This window comes from Clavelina lepadiformis, chromosome 5 (genome assembly GCF_947623445.1).
Source record: "Clavelina lepadiformis chromosome 5, kaClaLepa1.1, whole genome shotgun sequence".
NCBI classification, from domain to species: Eukaryota; Metazoa; Chordata; class Ascidiacea; order Aplousobranchia; family Clavelinidae; genus Clavelina; species Clavelina lepadiformis.
Window position 1 is genome coordinate 2,366,541 of NC_135244.1, and position 23,719 is coordinate 2,390,259.

At 36.1% G+C, this 23,719-nt stretch overlaps 3 protein-coding genes across 3 annotated transcripts; all 3 read right to left on the reverse strand.

The window, feature by feature from the left end:
* Positions 1 to 2,469: 2,469 nt before the first annotated feature.
* Positions 2,470 to 4,891, reverse strand: LOC143459338 (uncharacterized). Its single transcript, XM_076956439.1, has 7 exons — positions 4,760 to 4,891; positions 4,301 to 4,524; positions 3,959 to 4,134; positions 3,654 to 3,769; positions 3,468 to 3,565; positions 3,270 to 3,397; positions 2,470 to 3,126 (listed from the first exon to the last, which is right to left on the reverse strand). The coding sequence occupies exons 2-7, from the start codon at positions 4,490 to 4,492 to the stop codon at positions 3,033 to 3,035; spliced, it is 804 nt and encodes a 267-aa protein (XP_076812554.1). The 5' UTR covers positions 4,493 to 4,524; positions 4,760 to 4,891; the 3' UTR covers positions 2,470 to 3,032.
* On the reverse strand, positions 4,525 to 6,506 carry LOC143459339 (corrinoid adenosyltransferase MMAB-like). Its single transcript, XM_076956440.1, has one exon. It carries the CDS (start codon positions 5,308 to 5,310, stop codon positions 4,807 to 4,809), a length of 504 nt encoding a protein of 167 aa, XP_076812555.1. The 5' UTR covers positions 5,311 to 6,506; the 3' UTR covers positions 4,525 to 4,806.
* A 143-nt stretch (positions 6,507 to 6,649) lies between these two features.
* LOC143459337 (cubilin-like) lies at positions 6,650 to 18,456 on the reverse strand. Its single transcript, XM_076956438.1, has 34 exons — positions 18,232 to 18,456; positions 17,771 to 17,895; positions 16,854 to 16,937; positions 16,592 to 16,712; positions 15,939 to 16,060; positions 15,762 to 15,851; positions 15,456 to 15,576; positions 14,957 to 15,078; positions 14,688 to 14,777; positions 14,405 to 14,525; positions 14,202 to 14,320; positions 14,042 to 14,131; positions 13,406 to 13,526; positions 13,207 to 13,328; positions 12,768 to 12,857; positions 12,573 to 12,693; positions 12,385 to 12,503; positions 11,949 to 12,038; positions 11,746 to 11,866; positions 11,459 to 11,580; positions 11,206 to 11,295; positions 10,955 to 11,075; positions 10,478 to 10,596; positions 10,190 to 10,279; positions 9,969 to 10,089; positions 9,728 to 9,849; positions 9,363 to 9,452; positions 9,063 to 9,186; positions 8,874 to 8,995; positions 8,688 to 8,789; positions 8,453 to 8,579; positions 8,219 to 8,347; positions 7,894 to 8,022; positions 6,650 to 7,754 (listed from the first exon to the last, which is right to left on the reverse strand). Exons 1-34 carry the CDS (start codon positions 18,305 to 18,307, stop codon positions 7,621 to 7,623), a joined length of 3,807 nt encoding a protein of 1,268 aa, XP_076812553.1. The 5' UTR covers positions 18,308 to 18,456; the 3' UTR covers positions 6,650 to 7,620.
* Positions 18,457 to 23,719: the final 5,263 nt, after the last annotated feature.

Consider the following 23,719-nt stretch of genomic DNA (forward strand, 5'->3'; position numbering starts at 1 on the left):
AGACAGTGTACCAAAAACATGTTCTGCTGCTTTCAAACCTAAATAAAACAAAATTATACTCAATATACAACAACAACATTTATATCATGCTATGCAGAATTTCATCTTATATCACACACTTCCAAACTTCGTCGTTTAGCTAAAAGTTTTTTTTAAAGTAATTGTAACGTTTTTTGCGGTGGACTTAATTTTTCTTAGATTGGAGCCGGTCTACGCATTTCTCGCCAATTTTTTGGTTTCACATGTATTCGTGTTGGTTTTACTGTTTTTTGATTGGTGGGTTCAGGAGGTAAATATGCTCTAAAACATTTTATTTTGAAATAGTCAATTTAAATCGGCATGTAAATACTTTTTTAAAATATATCTTATACCACAGCCTACTTTTCCATAAACATAAAGTAACGTAACTTGCTATTGATAACAATGCATTTTACCATAGCAAATTTTTTCATACACTGGCTCTGTCCACTGTCAAAGACGGCAGACAAAAGCAAAGAAAAGTGGTTAAAAAAAATTTCAATAAAAGGTAGCTCCGCCACAATTTCACAAAAATGTAGAGAAGGAAATAAAAAGCAATTATGTGAAAAAAGTCCTCTCTAGCTTGTTTGTTTGTGGGATGTTTAGCCAACGGTTTCTGTGCTGGACATCGAAATTTCAGTTTAGGCTTGAAAATCAGGTTTTTCGGATGTGCATGACCTCGATCTGACAAAACTTGAAAAATATTGTATGTGGAGCTTTGAAATTTGGTATATAGTTAGAAGAGTCATGCTTACTACCTGCGAAAACTCCATGACATTGGATCAACAATTAATATATTAAAACAACAACCCTTGGCTAGCACTGCATCAAAATCACAACACTCCAAAGAGTGATCTTATGCAAAATAATTGTAAAGCTCGCAATCTTTCAGTTCGTATAAAGAAATATGGTCTAGCGGTCTAGCCTATATATGTGCTTAACCATGTGATGCATTTCTATACTACACTTTTGCTATCATGCTATCCAAATTTTGGCGTCATTTTGTTATAGCCAATGCATTTTTCTACTGACCTAAAAATTAACCAGCACTGTCTACAAAGAGTGAAGCAACTGACACAGATAAGCACCTACAAGATCCTGGCACAGGAAATGAAATTTACAACTCAATTTCGGTTTCTGCAGCTACCGTATGTTTGGCGAGCTACAGCTTGCTGAATAACTAGGTTATATATAAAAGTACTACAGTACGATCTGGTCCACTATTGCCACCTCACTATAAGTACAACAATATCCTACACTCTACAGAAAGGTGACCACAGCATTGCAAACATGAGATTGCACCCACATGCAATCAGAGGCGTACCTAGGATTACTTATTACATCAGCGCTTGCATGGGGACTGGTATTTGTTCCTCCACTTGTCAAGGTCAAACGAACATCGAAAGAGCGAACCACAATTGAACTTCCTTAACTCTGCGTTCGACCGTCCAAAATGCACGAAGCACAAATTGTTTTTTATGTCTTACAAATTGCTTTAAATGAAATGTATTCTAATGTTTTTACTTACAATAATAGCTGGAAATTCATGGTAAGGAGTATAATGTGGGTCTTGTTAGTTTGTTAGAGTGCGACTAATCATACTTACATCATCTTAATAACACTTATGTTATTATACTGTACACAAATAAAAAGTGTGTATGTTTGTACAGTGTTTTTATATAAAATCTACCAAGTAGGCTACCGACAAATGTGTGGGCAACCAAAATGATACTGGAGACTAACTATGCTCTAATCATTCCGCTTGTATTTAACATAACATCGTGATTTTATCGCCAATCGTTAATTATGTTGATCTCGAGATATAACCATCAAAATCCTAATGTATAGGCCAGGGATGTCCAACCTGCGGCCCGCCTGAGATTTTTGTGCGGCCCGCTAGTCATTTTCACTCCAAAAGTATGTACTTTATGTACCCATTTTTCTTGAAATTTAATAGCTTCTGCGGCCCATTGAATTATTTCAAGTGACAATGCGGCCCACTATAATAAAAGGTTGGACATCCCTGGTATAGGCTAATAGAAGATTTTACCTTTCGGTTATTCTGAATTGAAAAAACATTATCTGAATATAATCATGTAAATAAACGAAGTGAAAAATGCTGTATGACGCCTGTGACGTAAATCCGAACTTTTGTACCAACAGCAAACATTTAATTGATTTGATATTTGATTTGATAATTGATATTCCAGGTTTTCATGGGTATATTTCAGGATGCGTAGATGTTTCATAATGGATTTTATGGAATAGTTTGATAATATGTTCATAGATTCATCATTAAACGAAAAGCGCAGTTCCCACCGATGTCGGGACACCTGAAGTTGAGAGGTTGACCCACTTCCCTACAATAAGTACTTGTTGAAATGTTTATTGAGAGTGATGATATATGAGTCTCATGAGGTCGTTGTCTACTTTCTCAACCACAGATTTATTTGTTCACCTTGAAGGCTTATTGTCTGATGACTAGCTTCAATTAGCACCGATCAATATTATAATGACTTCTTTTCCACTGCTATTTTAAAGGACCAAACTCCTTGTTAACATATTCAAATAGAATTCAACAATAATTGCATAGAAATGACAGCTGTATATACTGATTTTTTGAAGTTTCTTTGAACATTTAAACAAAACATTAGCACAGCAACAGCATAAGGACGTCCATGTTATAACTAAGGTTGATCTTAGTAGAATGAATGCATTGAACAACAGTGCATAACTCATGCAAGTTAGACAGGCGCGATATTTATGTCACGACTTAAAACGGAAAGCAGAAAGTTATTGGTACGCAATGTCATATATCATTGACGTCATGTTTCGAAAAGCAAACGTCTGAAAATAAGAATCCTGTATTCTATTTTATTTGTAGCCTATATAATAATATCCCTTTATTATCACAGTACTTAATACAGGAAGTGCATACAGATTGCAACATTCAGCATTTACGAAATAGTTTATCTAAGGTAATGGGTAACTATTTATGAAGTATATAATGCTTTCTAGCTTTCGTCAAAATACGTAACACATTCTAAGTACGATGAAAGCCTTCCAACATCAAACCTCCCAGATATTTTGTGCGTGAAGACTGGTAACCTGTTGGCAGAAATTTAACAAAAATTTGGCCAATTGCACTGTTCAGCAAAAATATACAATGGAGTATTGTACAGTACATTAGTTGTTATGTATAAACTCCACACAGAGAGATGTTTTATTTCATTCGATCTGTGATTGTTTACCTTTTATAAAGGTGATTAAGAAAGTTGCCGGTTGCATCTTTTTCAAGAAATGGAGAATTCTTTTTGTCTTCAAGAAATATTGATACTTCTTTCAAGGCGGCCGGAGAAAGAATGTAGAAACACGGACACTGCGAATAAGACACTGTGAAAACGAAATTGTGCACGCATTTGGCCACAATAAACGATCATGTAACTTACAGCAGATCTAGATTGTGTCTCATCAGGTTGGGGCTTTTCCAGGAACCTAGTCACTCGATTTTGTGAGTTAGTTTCTAAAATTCCATGTTTAACGACATCTGTGAAAGATGAGCGAGGTGATGCTTTGTTTAATACTTAAACCACACACAAAAGTTAAAGGTGGAATTATTGTATTGTAAAAGTTACCATCTCTAGCACAATCATATACAGTCACCAAGCTACATGTAGGAATCTCCAATTTAAGTTTTCTAAATTGATCTATCATTTTGGAGAGATCAAAGTCGCTGTAAAACAGGGTGTCTCTAAACACAAAAGATAAGGTCATCATTGCTCGAATATAGTACAAAACCATCATTACGTAATATTTCCTATGACGTCAAGATTACCAGTGCAGTAGCGATATTTTAAGAAACATTCTGTAGACAGCCAACAGAAACATAATTGCCATGTTTTCAAAACCAATTTAACGGCAGCAGAGACATTAACTTTACCCAGCAACAATTATTAAATCGGATTGTTCGACTCCAAATGAGCTAACTGCGAAAGCCAGTGCAGCCACTGCTCCAAGTTTAATATTGTTTGTGCTTGTTTTGTCATTTACAACTGAAATAAAATCCGGCCATTCTTGAGACCATTTCATAAATTGTTCATAAAAGTGGTCATTTGTCTAAACAGAAAATAATAATTCCAACTTTTAACTGTATGTAGGAACATTAAAAGTATATTTAAAAATTTTCTAAAAAGATGGGTATATACTTACTTAGTCCATAAATATATGGCGTTTTATCATGGGGTTTAATCTATGTAAGTCATGTAAAAAACACTAATCTCACTTGTATATGGACATGCTCAATATCATCAGACTCCTGAAATAGCTTCATCCAGTGTGATAACAGTGGTTTAGGCCCAATTGGCAAAAGAGATTTTGGTAAATGGAGCAATTCCTTATACTTACCGCTTGCGTCATTGCGAATATCGCGAGCCAGCCGGGTTCCAAAACCACCCGCCAAAATAACCACCTTCATATTTACAAATCAACCAGTAACCATCAAGAAACCTTTAAAGCACAATCATTAACATAGAAGTAGATTTGTATATACCACTCATATGTAGGACATAATGCAACCTTGATTAATGTCTCCCTTTGTGTCATAGACTGTTTATAATGGACTATTACATATACTCTTATTGTCACAGCCAGGAAAATATAAATCAAGTCCATTTCTCAATACACTTTAAACAGCAATAGGTCATCACACACAAGTGCATGTAAATAGGTAATTGAAAATTACTGTGTATCATGATGCACTGATTTGTGCGCAAAAGATCAGAAAATGGTTTAGTCCTTTGTCCCTTTATCATTGTCAGAATCTGTTGTTGTTAATTTCGCATCTACAAGTTTTTTCTTTCTCCTTGGCTTTTTGTAAATAACTTCCGGATGTCCTTCCATAGAAGCAACATATCTTGCGAGGGTGAAGAGAAAATCACTCAGCCTGTTTATGTATTTTGCAACAGGTTCGTCGACATCATTTTGAATAAAACGTGACGCCACTTTTCTCTCAGCTCGTCGGCAAATGCTGCGTGTGACATGAAGTGAGCAACTACCCCTGCCTCCAGAAAGCAAAATAAAGTTCTTCAGCTCTGGAAGATCTTTTGTAAACTTGTCAATCCATTCCTCCATCTCCACTACGAGATCTTTGTCAAATTCAGTGCGTGCGATCTGCTTTTCTGATGCGCTTGTTAAAGGTGTCGCCACACAAGAAGCTACATCTTGCAACGTGCACTGAACCTTTTGAAGCATTTCGTTTAACTCTTTAAAGTTTTCTTGCTGCCTATACTCCATTAAAACTTGAGAATGAAGACACGCTAAGTACAATTAAATTTGAAAAATGCGACTTTTCTTTCAGGTTGTGAAAAAAGAGCCTTATAAAGCAAGGCGGACTGCTAAGCAATTTCATATTGAAACACTTTAAAATCTTGATTGAATAGTATGTATATTAACCTTCCTACAATACAAAATACCAAAGTTTTATGAAAACAATGACCCACATTTTAAAAAAATACCTGAGCATCATTGCTTTTCAATAACAATTTACTCAGCTTTACACATTTCACAATAAAACCATTTAAATTTAATATTTTGAAAGTTTGTTTTTAATTAGGCTATACTTCATCCCTACTGGAAAGTTTGCTTTCAGTGCGTCAATAACTATAATGCCAAAATTTGCTCCACGCCAATGTAATACTGTACTTCTAATCTAGAATATAGGGCAAACGACAATTGCGCCAGAAAAATGGCATCAAACAAACTTTCCAGTAGTGCAGTTTATTCCTGATATTGACAAAAGCAAACAACATTACCGAGTTGGAAGTACATTTATATTCCAGGTAATAATCATTTAAATATGAACAAGGAGTCTTGGCCTCTTACTGTCTTAACTTTAGTGTAACATATAAGCCTAGTCTAATTTCTGCTGAAATGTTTGTGATTTTGTGGGCGTGGTTGGTTGGACGCGGTTATCCACATAGTTATCTAGGTAGTATCATAAAACCATGAAAATTAACAAACTGAAAACTTTATCTTGAATAAACATGTTTATAACCTTAAGCTCTAACTTGCTCTTATGTTGGCTATCAACTTCCAAAACATCGACTTTTGCACCTCAAGTGACACTGCAAGTTGTTCTTTTGTCGTTCCTTCCTTTGGGGAAAGCCCGTTCTTGATATTGTTGAACAGGATTGCACAAGCCACAAAGAGCGGATTACGCAAAGATGAGTTTTCGCTGTGCTCGACAAGTCTCGCAATAAAGCTTGATGTAATTGAAACAACGATTTTAACCAGAATTTTTTAGTTAAAATTAAAATTATATATGTAACGAAAAGTGGCTATATGGCACCTGAACTTGAGAGTTTGACCTGCTCCGTTACAATATTTACTTAATGAAATGTTTATTGTGGATGATGATATATGAGTCTCATGAGGTCGTTGTCTGCTTATCTCACTCTCAGATTTTATTTTTCACCTTGACGGCTTATTGTCTTGTGAAGATTGCAACAAAGTTGTCTATCTTAACACTGAACTTCTTCAAATAGAATTCAACAATGGTTATACAGGAATGAAAACTGTATATACTGACTATGTTGAAATTGCTTTGAACAAATAAATTTAGACAGAGCATTGGCACGGCAGCATAAAAATGTCCATGTTTCAGCGATTATCTTAGTACTCTTAATGCATTGAACAACTATGAATAATACACGCATTATAGGCAGGCAGGATATTCATGTCACGAATTAAAAGGGAAAACAGGAAGTTATCGATACGCAATGTTATCTATAATTAACAACAAGAAATGACAAGAGTTCTGAGAAAACATTTTGTTATCTGCTGGGTATGAAATATCAGTTTATTATAAAGATTTGCCGACATTTAGAAATTGCAAAAAAGAATAAATGTTTCTGATATTTGGCTCGGCTCGTGAGACTTAACCCACAAAGATGCATAAAAGTTTGGTACGTTTTGTATTTCAGAAAGATGGTGAGTCGGTGATTCCACTTAGGTCATGATCCATTGTATCGTAACAACAGATGAATTTGTTCACTTAGAAAATGAGAGAGAGAATGAGACGCCTGCAATGCACGAGGTTGTCTGCACGTGATGTACTACTAAAAACAGAACTTTTGATGATTCGCATGATTCGATTGTATGAGTACATGATATGCAACTTTGTAAAGGTTAGACGCTCAGCTACAAGTCATCGTTGCAATTAGTCTGTACTCTGTATATTACATTGCGGATGCATGTATTTACTTAATAATTTTTTTTCTTATTGCGTTTTACAACAGGTGAAACCGAAATTTCATCAACTAATTTTTGCATCTAAATTGCAAATATATATCTTGTCTGGCTAATATCACCGTGTTTCAGATATGGCCCGATTGATTTTTTAAATGTTTTTAGAAAGCACGCAAAAAGGTATTTTTTTGATATATTATATCAAAATATTATTTTTGAAGTATTATTTTGATGCTATATTCATACTAGGCAAAAATGTATGATGTTGGTGACGTTGATATATTTTCAAATGGTTTACTGCTTCATGTACATATTTGAAAGTGGTTGGCTGTCTTCAATAAACATTCGTCCAACACATTATTTTTCTTCTGCACAAGTGACGCCATTTCCGTTGAAACCAGCGTTACACAGACATCCAAATTTTCCGGGGATATTAAGGCAAGTTGCGTTGGCATGGCAATTATTTGCATCACTCTGGCATTCATCGATGTCTGTTGTATGAAAAATTCGTTACATTGAGGAGCAAATTTTTCGGTATTTTGACTCATACCCAGAGGGAACATTGAAAATAAACACTTCGATAAAAATCATTCACAAAAAATAGTAAATCATTATACATCATTATTGCACCTGCACACGTTGTACCGTTCCCAGTGAAGCCAGAATTGCAAACACAGGTGTAACTGCCGACAGTGTTGACGCAAACTGCTTCGGTGTGACAAGTTTGGACAATGGTGTCATTAGCACATTCATCGACATCTTACAACAAATTTGGAAATATTAAAATTAGGCAAGTTTCGCTGCACATTTTGGTGTTGTTGTGAGTTTGTGGTTGGATTTCACAGGTCTTACTTAATTTGTACGCTTGCGTAACAAAGTTTTCCAATGATTTATTCTAAGCTATTTGATGTCCTTTTTGCAGCTCGCAAAGGTATAAATAACTTTTTTTGCTTACCGTGACATGAAAATCCATCTCCAGAAAAGCCAAGATTGCAGGAACATTGATAACTTCCCATTGTATTTGTACAAAAAGCGTTGAAATGGCACCGATGTTCATTCGTACTGCTGTTGCATTCGTTTAAATCTAAATAAGAAAAAATTATTTGCATTAAAACTGCAACTCAAAAGTTGGAATACAGTAACAAAAACAGAGCATAATTTAGGTGGAGAGATGCCCAAACTTTCAAACCTTGAGATGTCCAGGCGACTTGGAATCCCAGGCTTGTTAGAACTTCATCCGTATGTAATTGCAAAGTTATGGTGTTGCTCTGGGAAATTAATTCATTTGGTATCTGGTCTCCGCAAAAAACGTTTTCCTGTCAAACAGAAAGATGAAATTTATTGCTTTTTCCTTAGGTAAATACTATTTTCTATGACCCAATTTATACGTTAGAAGCTAAACGATTAAAAGCAAAGTTCCAAACCTGCTTATCGCCCTCTATTATCGTTAAAGTGTCGTTTCGGCAACTTCCATCCTTCGCACCTTCACTTCGGAGTGAGAAGTTTGTAAAATGCAAATTTAACACCTGAAATGAATATCAGAGTGGAATTGCATGAATTTCGAAGTCGTGGCACGAACGACTTTGTCAGTTGTCACAATGCAAGTGTACCTGTCCAATCTCGGTCGAAATCCTCCATTCACAATCTGTTTTATCTTTATAGTTGTCTGGAAAACCCGGTGACTTTAGAGATCCATTCGGTGAGTTATAAACAGTGTTTCCACATGGATTTTCTACAAAGGTAATCTTTATGAGTGATAATAGCATTGACGCATAAACAGAAAGTAACTAAGCGCGCACCTTTCGATGACCAAGTTAGTCTAAAACCATCGTATGTTCTGCTCGCATCAGTATCAAATAACAGTCGAACAGAGTTGCTTCTTGAAGTATAAATGCCAGGAGAGGAGTTACCGCAAAATCTTTCCTATGTAGGTAGAATGTAAGTTAATATTGGCAATCCTTATGCGGTAACATTTACAAAAGCTACCCGCATAACCATAAAACTCAGAGCTTTGCTAATGCTGGTGCATCAAAACTGGTACTGCTAATGCTAATGCTGGTACTTTTACTTACGAAGTGGCGTTAGCCTATATATTTCACCTTGTAACTTCCATCAACGACTGTGAAACTGTCAAAACCGCAATCCTTGTTGGGCTCGAGAAGAAACTTTGTGAAGTTTAAGATCAACATCTACCGACAAACCAAATCATATCACAGAGTTTACTCTAATTTTCCACCCGTTCACTTGGTGATGATATTGTTTATATCAAATCAGGTTGATATCGAAGACAGCGAGGTGTTTATTAACTTATATAAAAAAGATAGATTTCCTAGATGTCTAGATGGCTTGAAATTCTATAACTTACAACGGAAAAGAGAGAAGAAAGAAAGAGAGAAAAGAGAGAAGAAAGAGAAAACAAAACTTGAATAGCTTAAGTAGGTTAAAACAAAAGCTTTTTAACTACCTGACCAATAGGCACGTGAATTGTCCAGGTACACGTCATGTCATTAAAATACTTTCCTGGATAACCCGGTGACGCCAAACCACCTGACGGTAAATTGTAGATCGTATCCCCGCATGATGGAGCTACGAAATACCAAATTGTAATTTAAACGAGAAACAAAATATTTTGAATGAATGAAGTGTGAGAAGAATTTCAGCTTAGCCTAAACGATCATTGCTACTGTAAAACAGATCTCACTTACCTGCAGACCAGAGTAGTAGAAAACCTTTATCGGTTATATCCTTGTTTGTCTGAAAGCGAATTACGACGCTTTTGCTGCGAGAAATATAATTGGGTGGGGAGTTTGTTCCACAAAACTTTCTCTGTCAAACAAAATTTTTCATGCATTCACAACTGATTGACTTACATTATAGTAACTTTATTATCGATCCACCGATATCAGTTAAACAAACATTTACTTACCTGTCTATTTCCATCAAATATTATTAAGTTATCTAAAGTGCATTTTCGGCCGTTTCCCAACGCAAAATCGACGAACGTGAAATTTAGCACCTAAAAATAATTGTCGCATGTTTAGCCTATATCGCAAACTGCACAGTTTAAAACTGAAGCACTAGAAGCTGAAAAAAGTAAAAACGTAATTATTTTAAACTAAATCTACTGTTGATAAAGATGCTGTTGTTATGATTGATTTCTGCATTGTTGAAAATAAAGACACCAGACATTTTAGCAGCGATTTTAAAAACCTGCCTTTCCGACTTTACTAGAAATGGTCCAGTTACAGTTGATGTTATTGAAGTAACCGTCTGGATAACCTGGCGACGCCAACGAGCCAGTATCCGAATTGATCAAAGCACCACAAGGCCAAGCTTTTTGAAGTATATCCATTCATAATATAAAAACATTATACATATATATAGACATTCATTTATATGGCAATCAAGTTAAAACAAGTAAACTATAATTTTATCATAGCTTGTATACTTATGTTATTTATGCTTTGCTTATGCTTGTATGTTATAACTTGTATAACTTATCATAACTTGTAAAACTTGGGAAGAGTTGAAATAGGTATACCAAACTGTTGCAAATAATGTAACAAGGGCATAATATGGCCATGCTTTGTTAACAAAACCGACATGTTTCTAACTAAATGAATGACTGGCTCTTTAATATACTAAATATCTTAGAACTAGTTGTCGCAGACACAGTTTCAAACGTTCTTACCTGAGGACCATTCCAGTCTATAACCTCCTTTTCTGATGTTATGGTCGGTTTGAAATTCAACAATAATCGAATTACTCTTAGAAAGGAATGCGTTGGGAAGCTGGTTGCCACAATATGTCTTCTGTTGGGTAAAACACGAGCATGTGGTATATGTGTTATATTGTTTACACTTTTCAAATTCACAAACCAATTGTTTGCGTTTAGAATTTGTTTGCATGGCAGAAAAGAAAAGAAATTTATCATAGTCTTACGCGATTGCCACCGTCGTATATTGTCAGGCTGTCACGAGAACAGTTCGCTGAATCTTCCACCGAAAAATCAGTGAATCTCACATTCATCACCTAACAAATTGGAGTTTCAATAAAACAATTAGCCTAATACTTAAAAATTTAAAATGAAATACTTTATGATGCAATATTTTGTTTGACTCACTCAGCCAATATGACAATGTAACTTTTGTTTGGTGAGTAGTATACCAGCTCTACCAAATCATTTTATTCTTACCCTGGATTTGCTAACAGTTATGGTCCAGTTGCAATGAAAATTATTGTAATACTTTCGTGGGAATCCCGGCGTAGTCAAAATTCCAGAAGGAGATGTCAAAATCGAATTTCCGCAAAAGTTCACTATAAGAAGAAGAATATAGTTCGTTAAGTATGGAAGCTAAACATGTTTTCAGCAAAGTGAGTATTTCATTGCAGTTTTGCTCGCGTATGAAGTCTTTACAGTTTACAGCAAAGACATACACTTTTTATGAAAGAAACACATCAGATTTTTATACGACTTTTTACCTGAAGTCCACGCGAGCGCAAAACCAGTGTCCCTAATGGCGCTGTTTGTCCGAAAGCGAACAGAAACTGATTGCGTTTCAGCGAGAAACGAATCTGGTATTGACTTTCCGCAGAATTTCCACTGCAAAAATAAAGTAAGCCTATTGTGTATTGTTTACAATACATGAAATCACATTTGTTTTTTTGTTTATTTGTTTATTTACCTGTTTATTGTTGTTTATCACTTGCACACTGTCCATTGCACATTTCTCATGACTTTCCAATGCAAAGGCTGTAAAGTTGATATTCAACGCCTAAAAAGGTTCATTTTGACTTTATTGCATACCATAGATAGCCTACATGCTTTCCCTGTTTTTGTCATTGCAATTTTAAGCCGGATCCACAAAATACTTCTGAGAAGCGATCGTTTTACGTTTGTTCAACCTATTCTGCTCTTGTCTCACTTGTTTCCCGTTAAAATAAGTTAAGTAAAGGTAAAATTTGTCCCGAGAAATCTCTGGGTGGATCCAGTATTGGAAAGACTTGAGTTTTATGACGTTGACTTAAAAAATTCTTCTGTACCATCCACCTTCCACAACTGAATTTTACAAAAAAGAAATAAAAAAAACAGAAAACTATATCTGTTATAGTCTGCTTTACCTTTCCTTCAACCGTTGAGATATTCCACTGGCAATTAGCATCATTAAAATAAGATTCGGGATAACCTGGTGACGTCAGAAGCCCGGATTGTGCGATCACAGAAGCTCCACACGGCCAAGCTGCAAACATTGGAGAATTTAAAAACAAAGTGAGAACTGTAAAATGAAAGGCATAACTCATGAACCTACTGGACGACCATTCAAGTCTGAAGCCTTTGCCGTTGATGTAATGATCAGTGACGAACTCAATCACGATTGAGTTTTTTACAGATATGAAAGTCGTCGGGACTTCATTTCCGCAAAATGTTTTCTATTTCACAAAAAAACACCCGAATAAATACAAAATGAGGTCAGCAAAATAAAGCTAAAAGTCTAAGCTGTTACTTGGATTTTTCCATCGCTGATAGTCAAGTTGTCATAGATGCAAACTTCTTCTTCTTCGAGCGAAAACTCTGTAAATCTGATGCTTAAGACCTAAAATAAAACGATGTATTTTTGCGGGAATACGTTTCACGTAACGCTTAGGCTAAACTATGACATGCACTTAAACCACAGCAGTTTTCCCGACACGTTTGGACATTTGCTTATAACTACAGCTATGACATCACTAAAAATGTCATCTCATTAATTAAAGACGAGCAGGACTTTGACAGGAATTTATAAGAGTTTTGCCAATTTAAATAAATGGTTCTTATCCTGATATTTAGCTTCTGAAATGTTTCTCTCTTACTTTCGTTTCGCTAAAAGCGGTTAACTTCCGCCATGTTTTGTGACATGTTTTAAACAAGCATACAAACGAACACAGAAATTCTACCAATTCTACCTGATCTCTGGATGTAGATATCGTCCATTGACATCTTAAATCATGAAAGTATCTTCCTGGATAACCTGGTGACGCCAGTGTTCCCGACGACTGAAACAAACTTGTTTCGCCGCAAGATGGCTCTGTAAGCAAACGTCCAAAATAGGGCGTAATTTAAAACAACATCCAGTACTTGATATTTTAAGCCGGCAATACATACTTGCGAACCAATCAATTTTGAAACCTCTCTGTGTGTTGAAACCATCAGTTTGAAAATGAAGCTTTACCGAGTTACCCTGAGTTAAAATTGGGCTTGGAGTTATGTCTCCACACAGCGTGACCTGAAATATAACAAAAATCGTCCTAAATTTAAAAACTTTTTACCTTTTTACAGCATCTAACCTATTAAACTTGTTTGTTTTTTTGGTAAATAATTAATAGCTGAAAAGTTGGTTAAGCGTTTCGAAAATAAATTCAGAATTGTGGCTCGCGGCAAAGTACGATACTCCTTTCTGGACTAAAAATATTAAATTTTTTAATGAGGGTCGCAGAAAACAAAACACAAATCTCGCGCGAACAAATTTAACATAACTTTTATGAGAAAAATTAAGAAAGGCAATTTTTATACCGTGGGGCACATTGTGTCAGTTTAAAATGTTTAATTCGTAAGGTCTTGATGTCAGTGCTAATAACACCACAATAAAAACCTTTAATAAACATAAAGGAAAAAGTAGTCAACATTATAGTTAAACATAACCGTCCTAATTGTTTCGGCGCGAACATTTTGTAAGTTGAAAACTGTGTGTAGAGCGTTGAATAGAAATACCGAAGCAAAGAACAGTAAAAAGCACTTCACCGTGTTTGTCCCGTCGAAAACGGTTAAATTATCTCTGGCACATTTTTCATCATGCTCTAACGAAAAATCAGCAAAACTGATGTGCAAGACCTAAAAAAGAAAGAAGGCATTTTTCAGTTTTAAATTTTAGCCATCAGTACCCGGTACAATGACAACTCACATTTCCAACTCGAACCGTAATCGTCCAATTGCAGTTCATATCTGCAAAGTAGGTTTGGGGATATCCCAGTGACGTCAGAGTACCAGAATCCGCGTCGATACTTGAATTACAAGGCCAAGCTGTTTTGAAACAAAGATATGAGGTTCTACGTTAGACGTGTAATAAAAGAAGACAAGCCAACTAAATGCAGGACGTTGACGTACTAGATGACCATTCCAATGTGAAGCCTTTGTCAACGACGCTGCGGTCGGTGCGAAAAAATACCAGCATGGAGTTGTTTTGTGAATAGAAATTGCCAGGAATTTCGCTTCCACAAAATGTCCTCTGCAGAAAAAAAACTTGAAAATGTCTCAAAAAAGGTCTATTTCAAATTTTTTTTTACCAGCTGAGAGGTAACGAGGTACAAACAATCGTACTATTTTTAATTATGATTTGTGCTTTTTGGGGTAAAAATAGCTGTTAGAACGGTTCAAATAAAACGATCACCTGGTGATTGGACTCTACAATGGTCACGTTGTCGTAGGAGCAACTTTTTTCATATTCCAGGAAGAGTTCTGTAAATCTCACGTTCAAAATCTAAAATTTGGAAAAAAACTTGATTATATTTTTTTCGATACAGCTTTTAGTACGAACTTTTAATGACTTTTTACAGATTTCAGTAGGGAAAACGCTTTTAATGCTTACTTCTTTGATTACGTAAGTTCTCTCAATTAAACCAAATTTCGTCGTTATTTTTACTTTGATAGTTATTATACCTTATCAGAATCGGTAACAACGGTCCAATTGCAGTTGATATCATTAAAATACCGGCCAAGATTGCCCTGGGATTTCAGTGTGCCAGACGGAAGACCTAAATATATTTCGCCGCACGGTGTCTCTGTAAACATAATTATTGTAGAAAAATAATTATTAAGACTTGCTTTGGACTCACCACCAAAAAAGTGGAAAATCAACAGAGCGATGGAAATGGAAAACCACAAATGCTGTCAATCAACCGATCGTGTATGGCACGTATTACGTGACTGAGTTTGTTTTGTTGAGTTTCGTAATAGGATTTGTATACAACATATTAGTATTTTTATATATATAAGGCAATAAGTTATAAGTATTGTTGACCGAAAACAGATAATAATAAAACAGAGGTTGTGTTTGTTTGTTCGCTAAAAAGCGTTATTTTGATGTTTGGTTATATAAAACAAGCAAACTTAGACAGAAAATTTAATTTCTTGAAATATTATTTTAGTTTGTACCTACCTGATGACCAGCTTAGTTTAAAACTCCCACCAGGATCGTTATTATCGACTTGGAACTTAATCACGACAGAATTGCTTTGAGACGTGTACTTGCCTGGGATTTCTTTTCCACAAAAGGTGTGCTGAATGATAAAGTATAAGCAAAAAATGTAAATTGACATTTCAAATCTTTCTAAGGACAGGAGCAAAACAAGATTAAAATCTTTAGTTTAAGTAGAAAGCGACAACGTCACGTCACGTCACAACAACGACAACGTCACGATCATGCGTAAAGATTTCATTTCATTAATTACAAAAAATGACATACCCGGTTACCACCGTCAACTATTGTGACGTATTCATGGCGACATTTTTGATCTTCTTTCAAGGAAATCGAGTCAAAATTTATTTTAAGAACCTGAAAAAATTGAAACAACTTTTTAACTGATGACCACATCGACAACTTACTACAAATAACTAAACATCGTTTTATTCAGTTCCTTACCTGTCCCCGCACGGTGGCGATAGTCCAACTGCAGTTGATGTTGTTTAGGTTGTTGTGAGGAAATCCCGGCGAGACCAGTGTTCCCGTGTCGTTGTGGTAAGACAATTGACCGCAACTGATTTCTATTTTTTAAGTTAACCATTTTATATTGAAATTTTATGATTTCAGTTGATTTGACTTGGTTTGATTTAATACAATTTCATAAACAGGGTTATGACGCTTGTGGACACCTATAGCAAGAGAGGATCGTGTTTTTTCTTGGTTTCACAAGTCACGAAATTTAATCTCCGACAAAGCACTGCAGAGACGTAAAAACGTTAAAGTTGCCGTTTAACTCGTATAAAAGTTTAGCAAGTCAATTTGCAAGGAAGAGGACAAACGCCTTTTTTCCTCTTTGGTCGCCATGACATGTTGCTGTACTTGGTGTAAAGTTGTATAAGGTGTAATCGGAATTTTCTATTTATTTGTACATAGTTTTTCGAGCAACAGCAAAATGCGGTATGCTTCACAATAACTTGTTTAGGTTATATCATTACTTCAAGCAAAACAATCACAAAATCGTGATAGCAAGTGTTAATAGATAAAAGCTAACCTTTTAAATGCAAATACTTTTTCTTAATTTAACTATGTTTCAGAAAAAAGTTTCAGTTCACCTGACGACCACGTCATTCGGAACCCGCTTCTTTGGCTTGAACCATCGGTGACCATATGAATAACTACGTTGTTGCCTTGGGAACGAATAGTGCCTGGAGAGTTGTTTGAACAATGCTTGCTCTACCAAACAAAAAAACTTGCGTTAATCGTGTGGACGATGTTTTGAAATTGAATGTTTCCTCAGGTTTTTGGTTACGTGAATGGTTGTTTATCAATCATGCTTATAGAATTTTTCCATGAAACATGCATTTGTGTCAATACCTGTTTTCCACCGTTGTATATCATAATATAGTCGTAACAACCGGACGAATAGAAGTCAAAATTCGTAAATTTGATGATCAGAACCTGTCAACAACATAGTTTTAAACAAGTGGAATCTCGACATATGAGAAGATTTTTTTACTTGTGTGTCCAACAGAGCTATATGACTTAACTTAACTAGCATTAAGTTGAAGGTGACGAAGCAATTTTGCACACTTTTAGTGGAAGCGTAAAAGTTGCTGTTGAAAAGAATTAGCCAAAAGCCGCACATTCAGCCACGACATGTGTAGTTATTGTAAATTTAAACAAAAGTGTGATTATGATTCTCTGAATAATATGTAAGGTCATGTACAACAACATATGACGTTGCATACTTTCTTTCTTATTAGTTTCTTTTAGTCAACTTCAAATCTTCAAATATGTAACAAAAACAATGGCATGAGCCATCTCAAACAAATAAGTTAAATCAGTGCTTCTCAAACCGATCAAACCGGGTCGCGATCCAAAAGTGAGTTTCCGTTTGATTTGGTTGGGTCGCCACCTATAGTATAGTTCACGAAGCCTTTCATAACTGTACCGTTATCAATTTCATGTTCGTTTGACGTTTATGAATTCGAATTTCCCTAGCAAGAAATTGATAATTGGCGAATGTATCTGTGGCATTACAACAGTGGTTGCTAGTATAGTGATTAGGGTTGGTGATTAGTATGGTGTAGTATAGGGTCGCCAGAGTTTGCTGTTAACTTACGCTTAAAATTTGGGTCGCCGCATAAAAAGGTTGAGAAGCACTGAGTTAAATAAACAAACGAACAGACAAACAAACTAGACAGAAAAAGATCAACGTTGTAGTACTCTGTTATATACGCTAAGAGTAATGTTTTGCTTACTGATTTTTTCTTTTGTTAGCTTACTGTCACCTGGCCAACTGAAGTTGAAATCGTCCACCTGCAGTTTATTCGGTTGGGATAAAGACTAGGAAAATTTGGCGATTTCAAAAGTCCTACCGTGGAGGTGTAACTTGTCTGTCCACACGAACTGTGGACTGCAAAAATGCGTAAGTAGTTGTTTCATAATAGAAATAAGTGCCAGCAACAATACATTTTGTTCCAGTATAAATTTTTGAACCGAATTTTAAGTTTGAACAAAATGTTTAGTTTTTAAACATTTTGAATACAAACAAATATCCAAAACTTCACAAAAGCATTTATGACCTAAGGCAAGACACAATTCAAAAAGAAGCGTTTTACTTAAACAGAAACATCATGCACATGACGTCATAAAGCTTATCAATGAAAAAAGAAAACTTAGAAATAAAAGTATAAACTTCTTTCACCATTAAGTTTATTTTTACCAGGAAAAAAACGAAGCGAGAAATTACCTTGTCGGACCAGGGTCAGCACGACAACGAAAACCAGAGCGAGGCTCACAGCTAAGTGTCCACTTCCAGGCAACATTTCCAAGTCTTTTACTTTAATCAAATCGACAACTTCACCTCCAAGTAGCAAGTGCAGCCTTCACATTTACACAGCAGTCCGCCTTTTCAGAAAGGTAGTTCGACTGTTGCAAATTATCTTTATATAGCGACATGGCCAAACGTTTTTGGTAAGAAAATAAGGCGTTAGGTAAAAGGTTAAAAGGTACTGGCAAGGAAACCGAAAAGCATACTCAAGTCACGCGTTGTATTCATACAAAATGCCAGTTTCGAAAACATTAAAAATCGAGAGAGTAAAAATAATGTTTTTGGCGCGGTGCCCGCGTCTAGAGACTGATGTTTGGTAAACAAACGCGTTTGAGAGCTAATTTGCTGCTAAACTGGACAAACTAAACTCGGTGGGAAAGATCAATCCCTGAAGTGGATGGTACAACCATAGAAATCTATTAACATTATTCGTTTTATGATAAAACATGGTAAAAGTAGGATTCGTTTTTATAAACACTTGCAATATATGTTTTTGGGAAAGTGAATGTGTATACAATTAGTTTTCATATAATACCAAACATTTCCAATAAATACGATATTTTGGTATAAATGTTAAAAGAACTGAATTCTTATCAATGTTTGAAGCGTTAAACTTGTAATGAAAAGTGGTGTATGGTACCTTAACCTGTAAGGTTTGCCCACTTCACTACAAAGTCTGTTTACTTGTGTATATCTCAACAGTGAGCTTTGATAGACTTCAGCAATAATAACACAGGAATGACAACTGCATAAGCTGATTATATTGAAGCTTCTTTGAACGATTACATTTTAAATAAAAACATTGTGACAGCTACATAATAAAGTCGACCACTTTCTAGGGTTAACTTCGTAGACTGTGACGCATTGAAAAACTATGAATAACAACACACGCAAAGCAGGCATGCACGACATTTTTGTCACGACTTAGTACGATAAGCAGAGAGTAATCGATTACGCAACGTTATGCTTTGCTTTGCCGATTTCCGTAAACAAAACAGTGGCATGCAAACAGTCTATGCGGCATTCTATTTGCAGGCAATCTTATCATATCATCACAAACTTAATACCAGCGCTGCAATTATACAGCATTCTACCTAGCACCGTGCATTTGTTGAGTTTTAAAGAAAACCAAGTTTTGAATTAAACACAAAATGCAGATCGTCATTTCTTCTCTTTTTTATTCAAATAAAGTTAATACCAAAATATAATAAGTTTTTGATGTTTTACAAAAACAGAGAGTATGGACCATGATTAAGTTCAATTAGAAATTAACAACCAGTTAATTTCCTGAACAAAGCCTCATGGGTTGGGCCAAGGCGAACTCAGAAGAACCGTGACAGCAACGTCACGAGACAGAAGCGAGTTTACTTCCCAATCAGATTAAATTTGTTGTCGGCAAGATAACCTTTAAAATTGTTGGCACGGATGTGTGGTCTTACAGTTAACCCGAAGCGTGGTTTGCAATTAATCGAAAATGCTGGCTGCAGTGCTTGCCGCGTTGTCTGCGTTTTCCTGTTTTGTGATTGCCTTCTTTGTGCAAACGTTAGATCAGCGTGGTCCAACTGCAGGCCCGCGGGCCAAAGTTGGCCCGCGAGCACCGATTTTTTGGCCCGCGAACTGATAGTCAGCTTTGATTCAATCTGGCAACATAACTTCAATTTTTGTTTCTTTGTTATTGTAATTGACAAAAAACTTTGTGAATGATCCTTTGTAATGCGTAACAATTTTTTCAGTTCTAATATCAGTGTCACATTGTTCTTCAGTTCTAATTTCACATTTCTTCAGTTCTAATTTAAAAACATTGGCCCGCAAGATAAAAAAATTTTCTGATTTTGGCCCGCGATGAAAAGAAGTTGGACCACGCTGCGTTAGATGAAGAAACGTTAACTTTAGGTGTTGTTGTCATTCCCAAACCAAACTGTTCGTCGTTATAAAGAGGAGAAAAACTAAACAAAAGGTCGGCATCTTTAGAACTATGTTTTGAATTCAAATCGTGAGGATATACTATCATGTGATCATGATAATACTATACGTAATCAACTAATCATGTGATTTCTGAAATCATGATCATTGTAGCATTTCACTTATGGAGATTTCTGGACAATAGCCTACATCACCTACAACCATAAGTTTGGACATATGCTACATGCAATTTACCAGGAAATTTGAAAGCCACTTTGTGCTTGATTTCTCAGTTCATGTACCCATGTTTGACCTTTAGTAACCTCAATTCAATCGCAAAAGGCGATTCACTTTTGTAAAAAAAAACCAACGCAAATACAACAAACTTCTTTTATGTGGCTTTGATTTTCTCTGCGTTGTAAGTCATATAGCTTCAGATTAACCAGAAAGTTGTAAACTTGGCTTTAAATTGTTCTGATTAATTTTGATATTCGTCGCAGTGCTGGTGTACAACATATGACTTACACTATGTTTGCTTTAGTGTAATATCAAATATAGAAAAAATTGATCCTGTTACTTTGTTGGGTTGTTAGCTGATGACTTTACTGCTGATGCAAGATGCACTTATGTTAATTCTTAAAATATGCTTCTTGTTCCATATAATTTTCGTCTTAATGTTCTACATACTAAAAATTATTATTGCTTGCTTTTAACAACTAGAAAAGTTCAAAGTTTTCAAGGTAAATAAACTCGCGTGACCTGCACGTATACGTGACGTAAAGATAGCAGAGCATGTGTGTCATTCCAGCCTTGATCTGAAACTAGTCACAGAAAATGCTTCCTGGATAACTTCAACAATAGCAAGAAAGTTAGATTTCTTCTGGCGATCTTACTCCTCGAAAGTATTAAAGACACTCTGTTATTTATTTAGAGTACACATAAGGGGAACAACCGTCTTTACTGCGCTCTAATTTTCCGAGCCTTTTTTGCCGTTGCGAATGCTACACGAGTGCTCCTTTAAAAGTGGTAGCGATCGTTCTTTTGGAAATTATTTTTCTACGGTACAATATTGTAAGGTCTGTACATGTTAGTTCAATTTTCTACTCTTGTAATGTTAAAAATAAGCATCAGCCTTTGCGACATTTAATACTGGGTTGATCAATAGACATCTCGCCTTTTCTTGACTTACAGTTCCCCAGCACTGGACCACGCAACTACGACTAAAACTACACAAATCAATAACTTGGTAAAAGACCTCTGTTTCCGAGTCTTCGCTCCCTCTGCATAGTTTTAGGAGTAAGTGGTGGGTGGTTGGGAACAATGTCCAACGGTAATTTATTTCAATTGATTTCTACAGACGTTTTTCATGTGGAAAAAGACGAAACACGTTGTCTGCTTTCAATTCTTTAAAAAGTAGTGAAACGCGATGTTTAAAATATTAATGCAAGCTTTTTAGACAAGGACTTAAAAAGCAGCGATGAAGAATGCAAAAACGCATTTAATTTTTCGTTGATTGTAGTTGATTTTGTTGGTCTTCTGTTGCTGCTTCAATAGAAGGCGATGGTTTGTAAAGTAAGATTTTTACATTCCTTTAAAATCTTGGTGTGATACCTGACACTGCCGGATGCATACGTAATTGACCCGACGGTGCGTAGCTGAATTTTCCACGAAAACAAAATTGTCGCCTATCGGCAAATTTTCATTGCTGAAAGAGGAAAGGCGACCCCCAATTTAAGGCTTTGTTTATAAGTTAATAACACATTGGATCAATATCGTCTAAGCTTAGAAGAAAAAAGCTATATCATTAGGTCAGATATCTTGACTTAATTGTGACCTCTATTTGTCGTGACAGAATCGAGCGCCGATTTTTAGAAGGCGAGCTAGAATAGAAGGTAATTATATATATCACTGCCCGCTAAGTGATAATGCCCATAGTTACGTAATTATTTTGCGGTGTCATTTCGAACGTAAATTTAAAGAAAGTTCGCCACATTTTTATTATAAAAAGATCGCTCTTGTCATTGACGATAAAACCATTCTGCAAGGGAAGACAAAGATGGAAAGAAAAGTGTACCTCCTACTTCTAATAATTGTTCACCTGAAAGGTAAGTGAAAGCGGATTGTACAAAATGCATGTTTTAGATACTATTCCACAAGAAATTTATTGATGTGGTGACAGGAGTTTACATGTTCTTATTTATCGTCGTTTGTAAAACGCATAATGTGACATTAATGAATACGATATGTTTATATTATGTTTAAAAAACATTCTGCTAAAGGATCTGACAAAATCACAAAAATTTTTATGTTTACGTTATAGTTTTTCAAGCTGTGGAAAACTGCCTTGAAATTTCCTGCGTTGGAGGAATTAAAAAACCTGTTGTTGCTGCTTCCGATTCCTATCGCGTTTGCTCCAGAAGTGTTAAAAGCGGTGAATTCCAATCTTGCCATTACTTGAACAAAGCAATATTTGAAAGTTTGGATTCCACCAACTTGACAATCGAACGCGTCTTGGAACACAACACAACAAGAGCTTTGGGAACGACATCTTCTCCAAATGGAACTAATTGCACTTCTGAAGCCGAGAATCACAACCGAGCTCGGTTGCTGGTTGATACAGAATGTGTTGGACTTTCCGAATGCGATTTGCCTTATGAGGACGAAAATATTGAAAACTGTGACGACTACAAAACCGTTGAGTATTTTGTGAAGTTTTCAATAATATTACTGCTCACCGGCGTAATATTAACAGCAAACCTGGCCACATTCGTTCACGCGATTTTAGAGCTCCGCAAACCTGCTTTGTCAAATGTGACGAAAGTCCATTCCATCACGATTCTTAACCTGTCTTCCGCCGATTTCGTCACTGGATTGTATTTGACCGGTGTCGTCATTTCCTCGCACGTGACTCATTCCGCTTGTGATGAAAACGCCCGACACGCTTGGCTGCACAGCCTTCCCTGCTCCCTATTGGCTGCGGCGAGTCTCGCCTCCAGTAACATATCGACAACCGCTCTTATCCTTATCACGTCAGTCCGGATGTTGAGTGTGCTTAGACCGTACAAGAGGATCAGCGTTAAACCTATCGCCTGGATTGCGTTCATCTCCTGGATTATCTGGTTCGTTTGGGCCGCCGTGCCTTTGTTTGATCTGGACGTCATAAAGTCGATCTTTGTAAAAGCGGTCCGGATAAAGTGGGAAGGTGCAACTAAAACATTAACTTACGATTCTATCCTCGGAACGGTCAATTATGTGCTGGATGGTTTGAACAAGACATGCAATGGGAGTTTGTACGGGCTTGCCCATATTTCAGACGAACTGACCTGGCCAGATTTGATATCATTGTCTCGAAAAATTGATCTACATTCAGCCGACGATGGGATCTATTATTACGGCTATTACGTTCACGATCAGCTTTGCTTCGCCGAGTATTTTCCGAGCTTCAGAGACAAGTCTGCGTTTTTCACTTTATTCAACGCCACTTTCAACATTCTGTCTTTCCTGT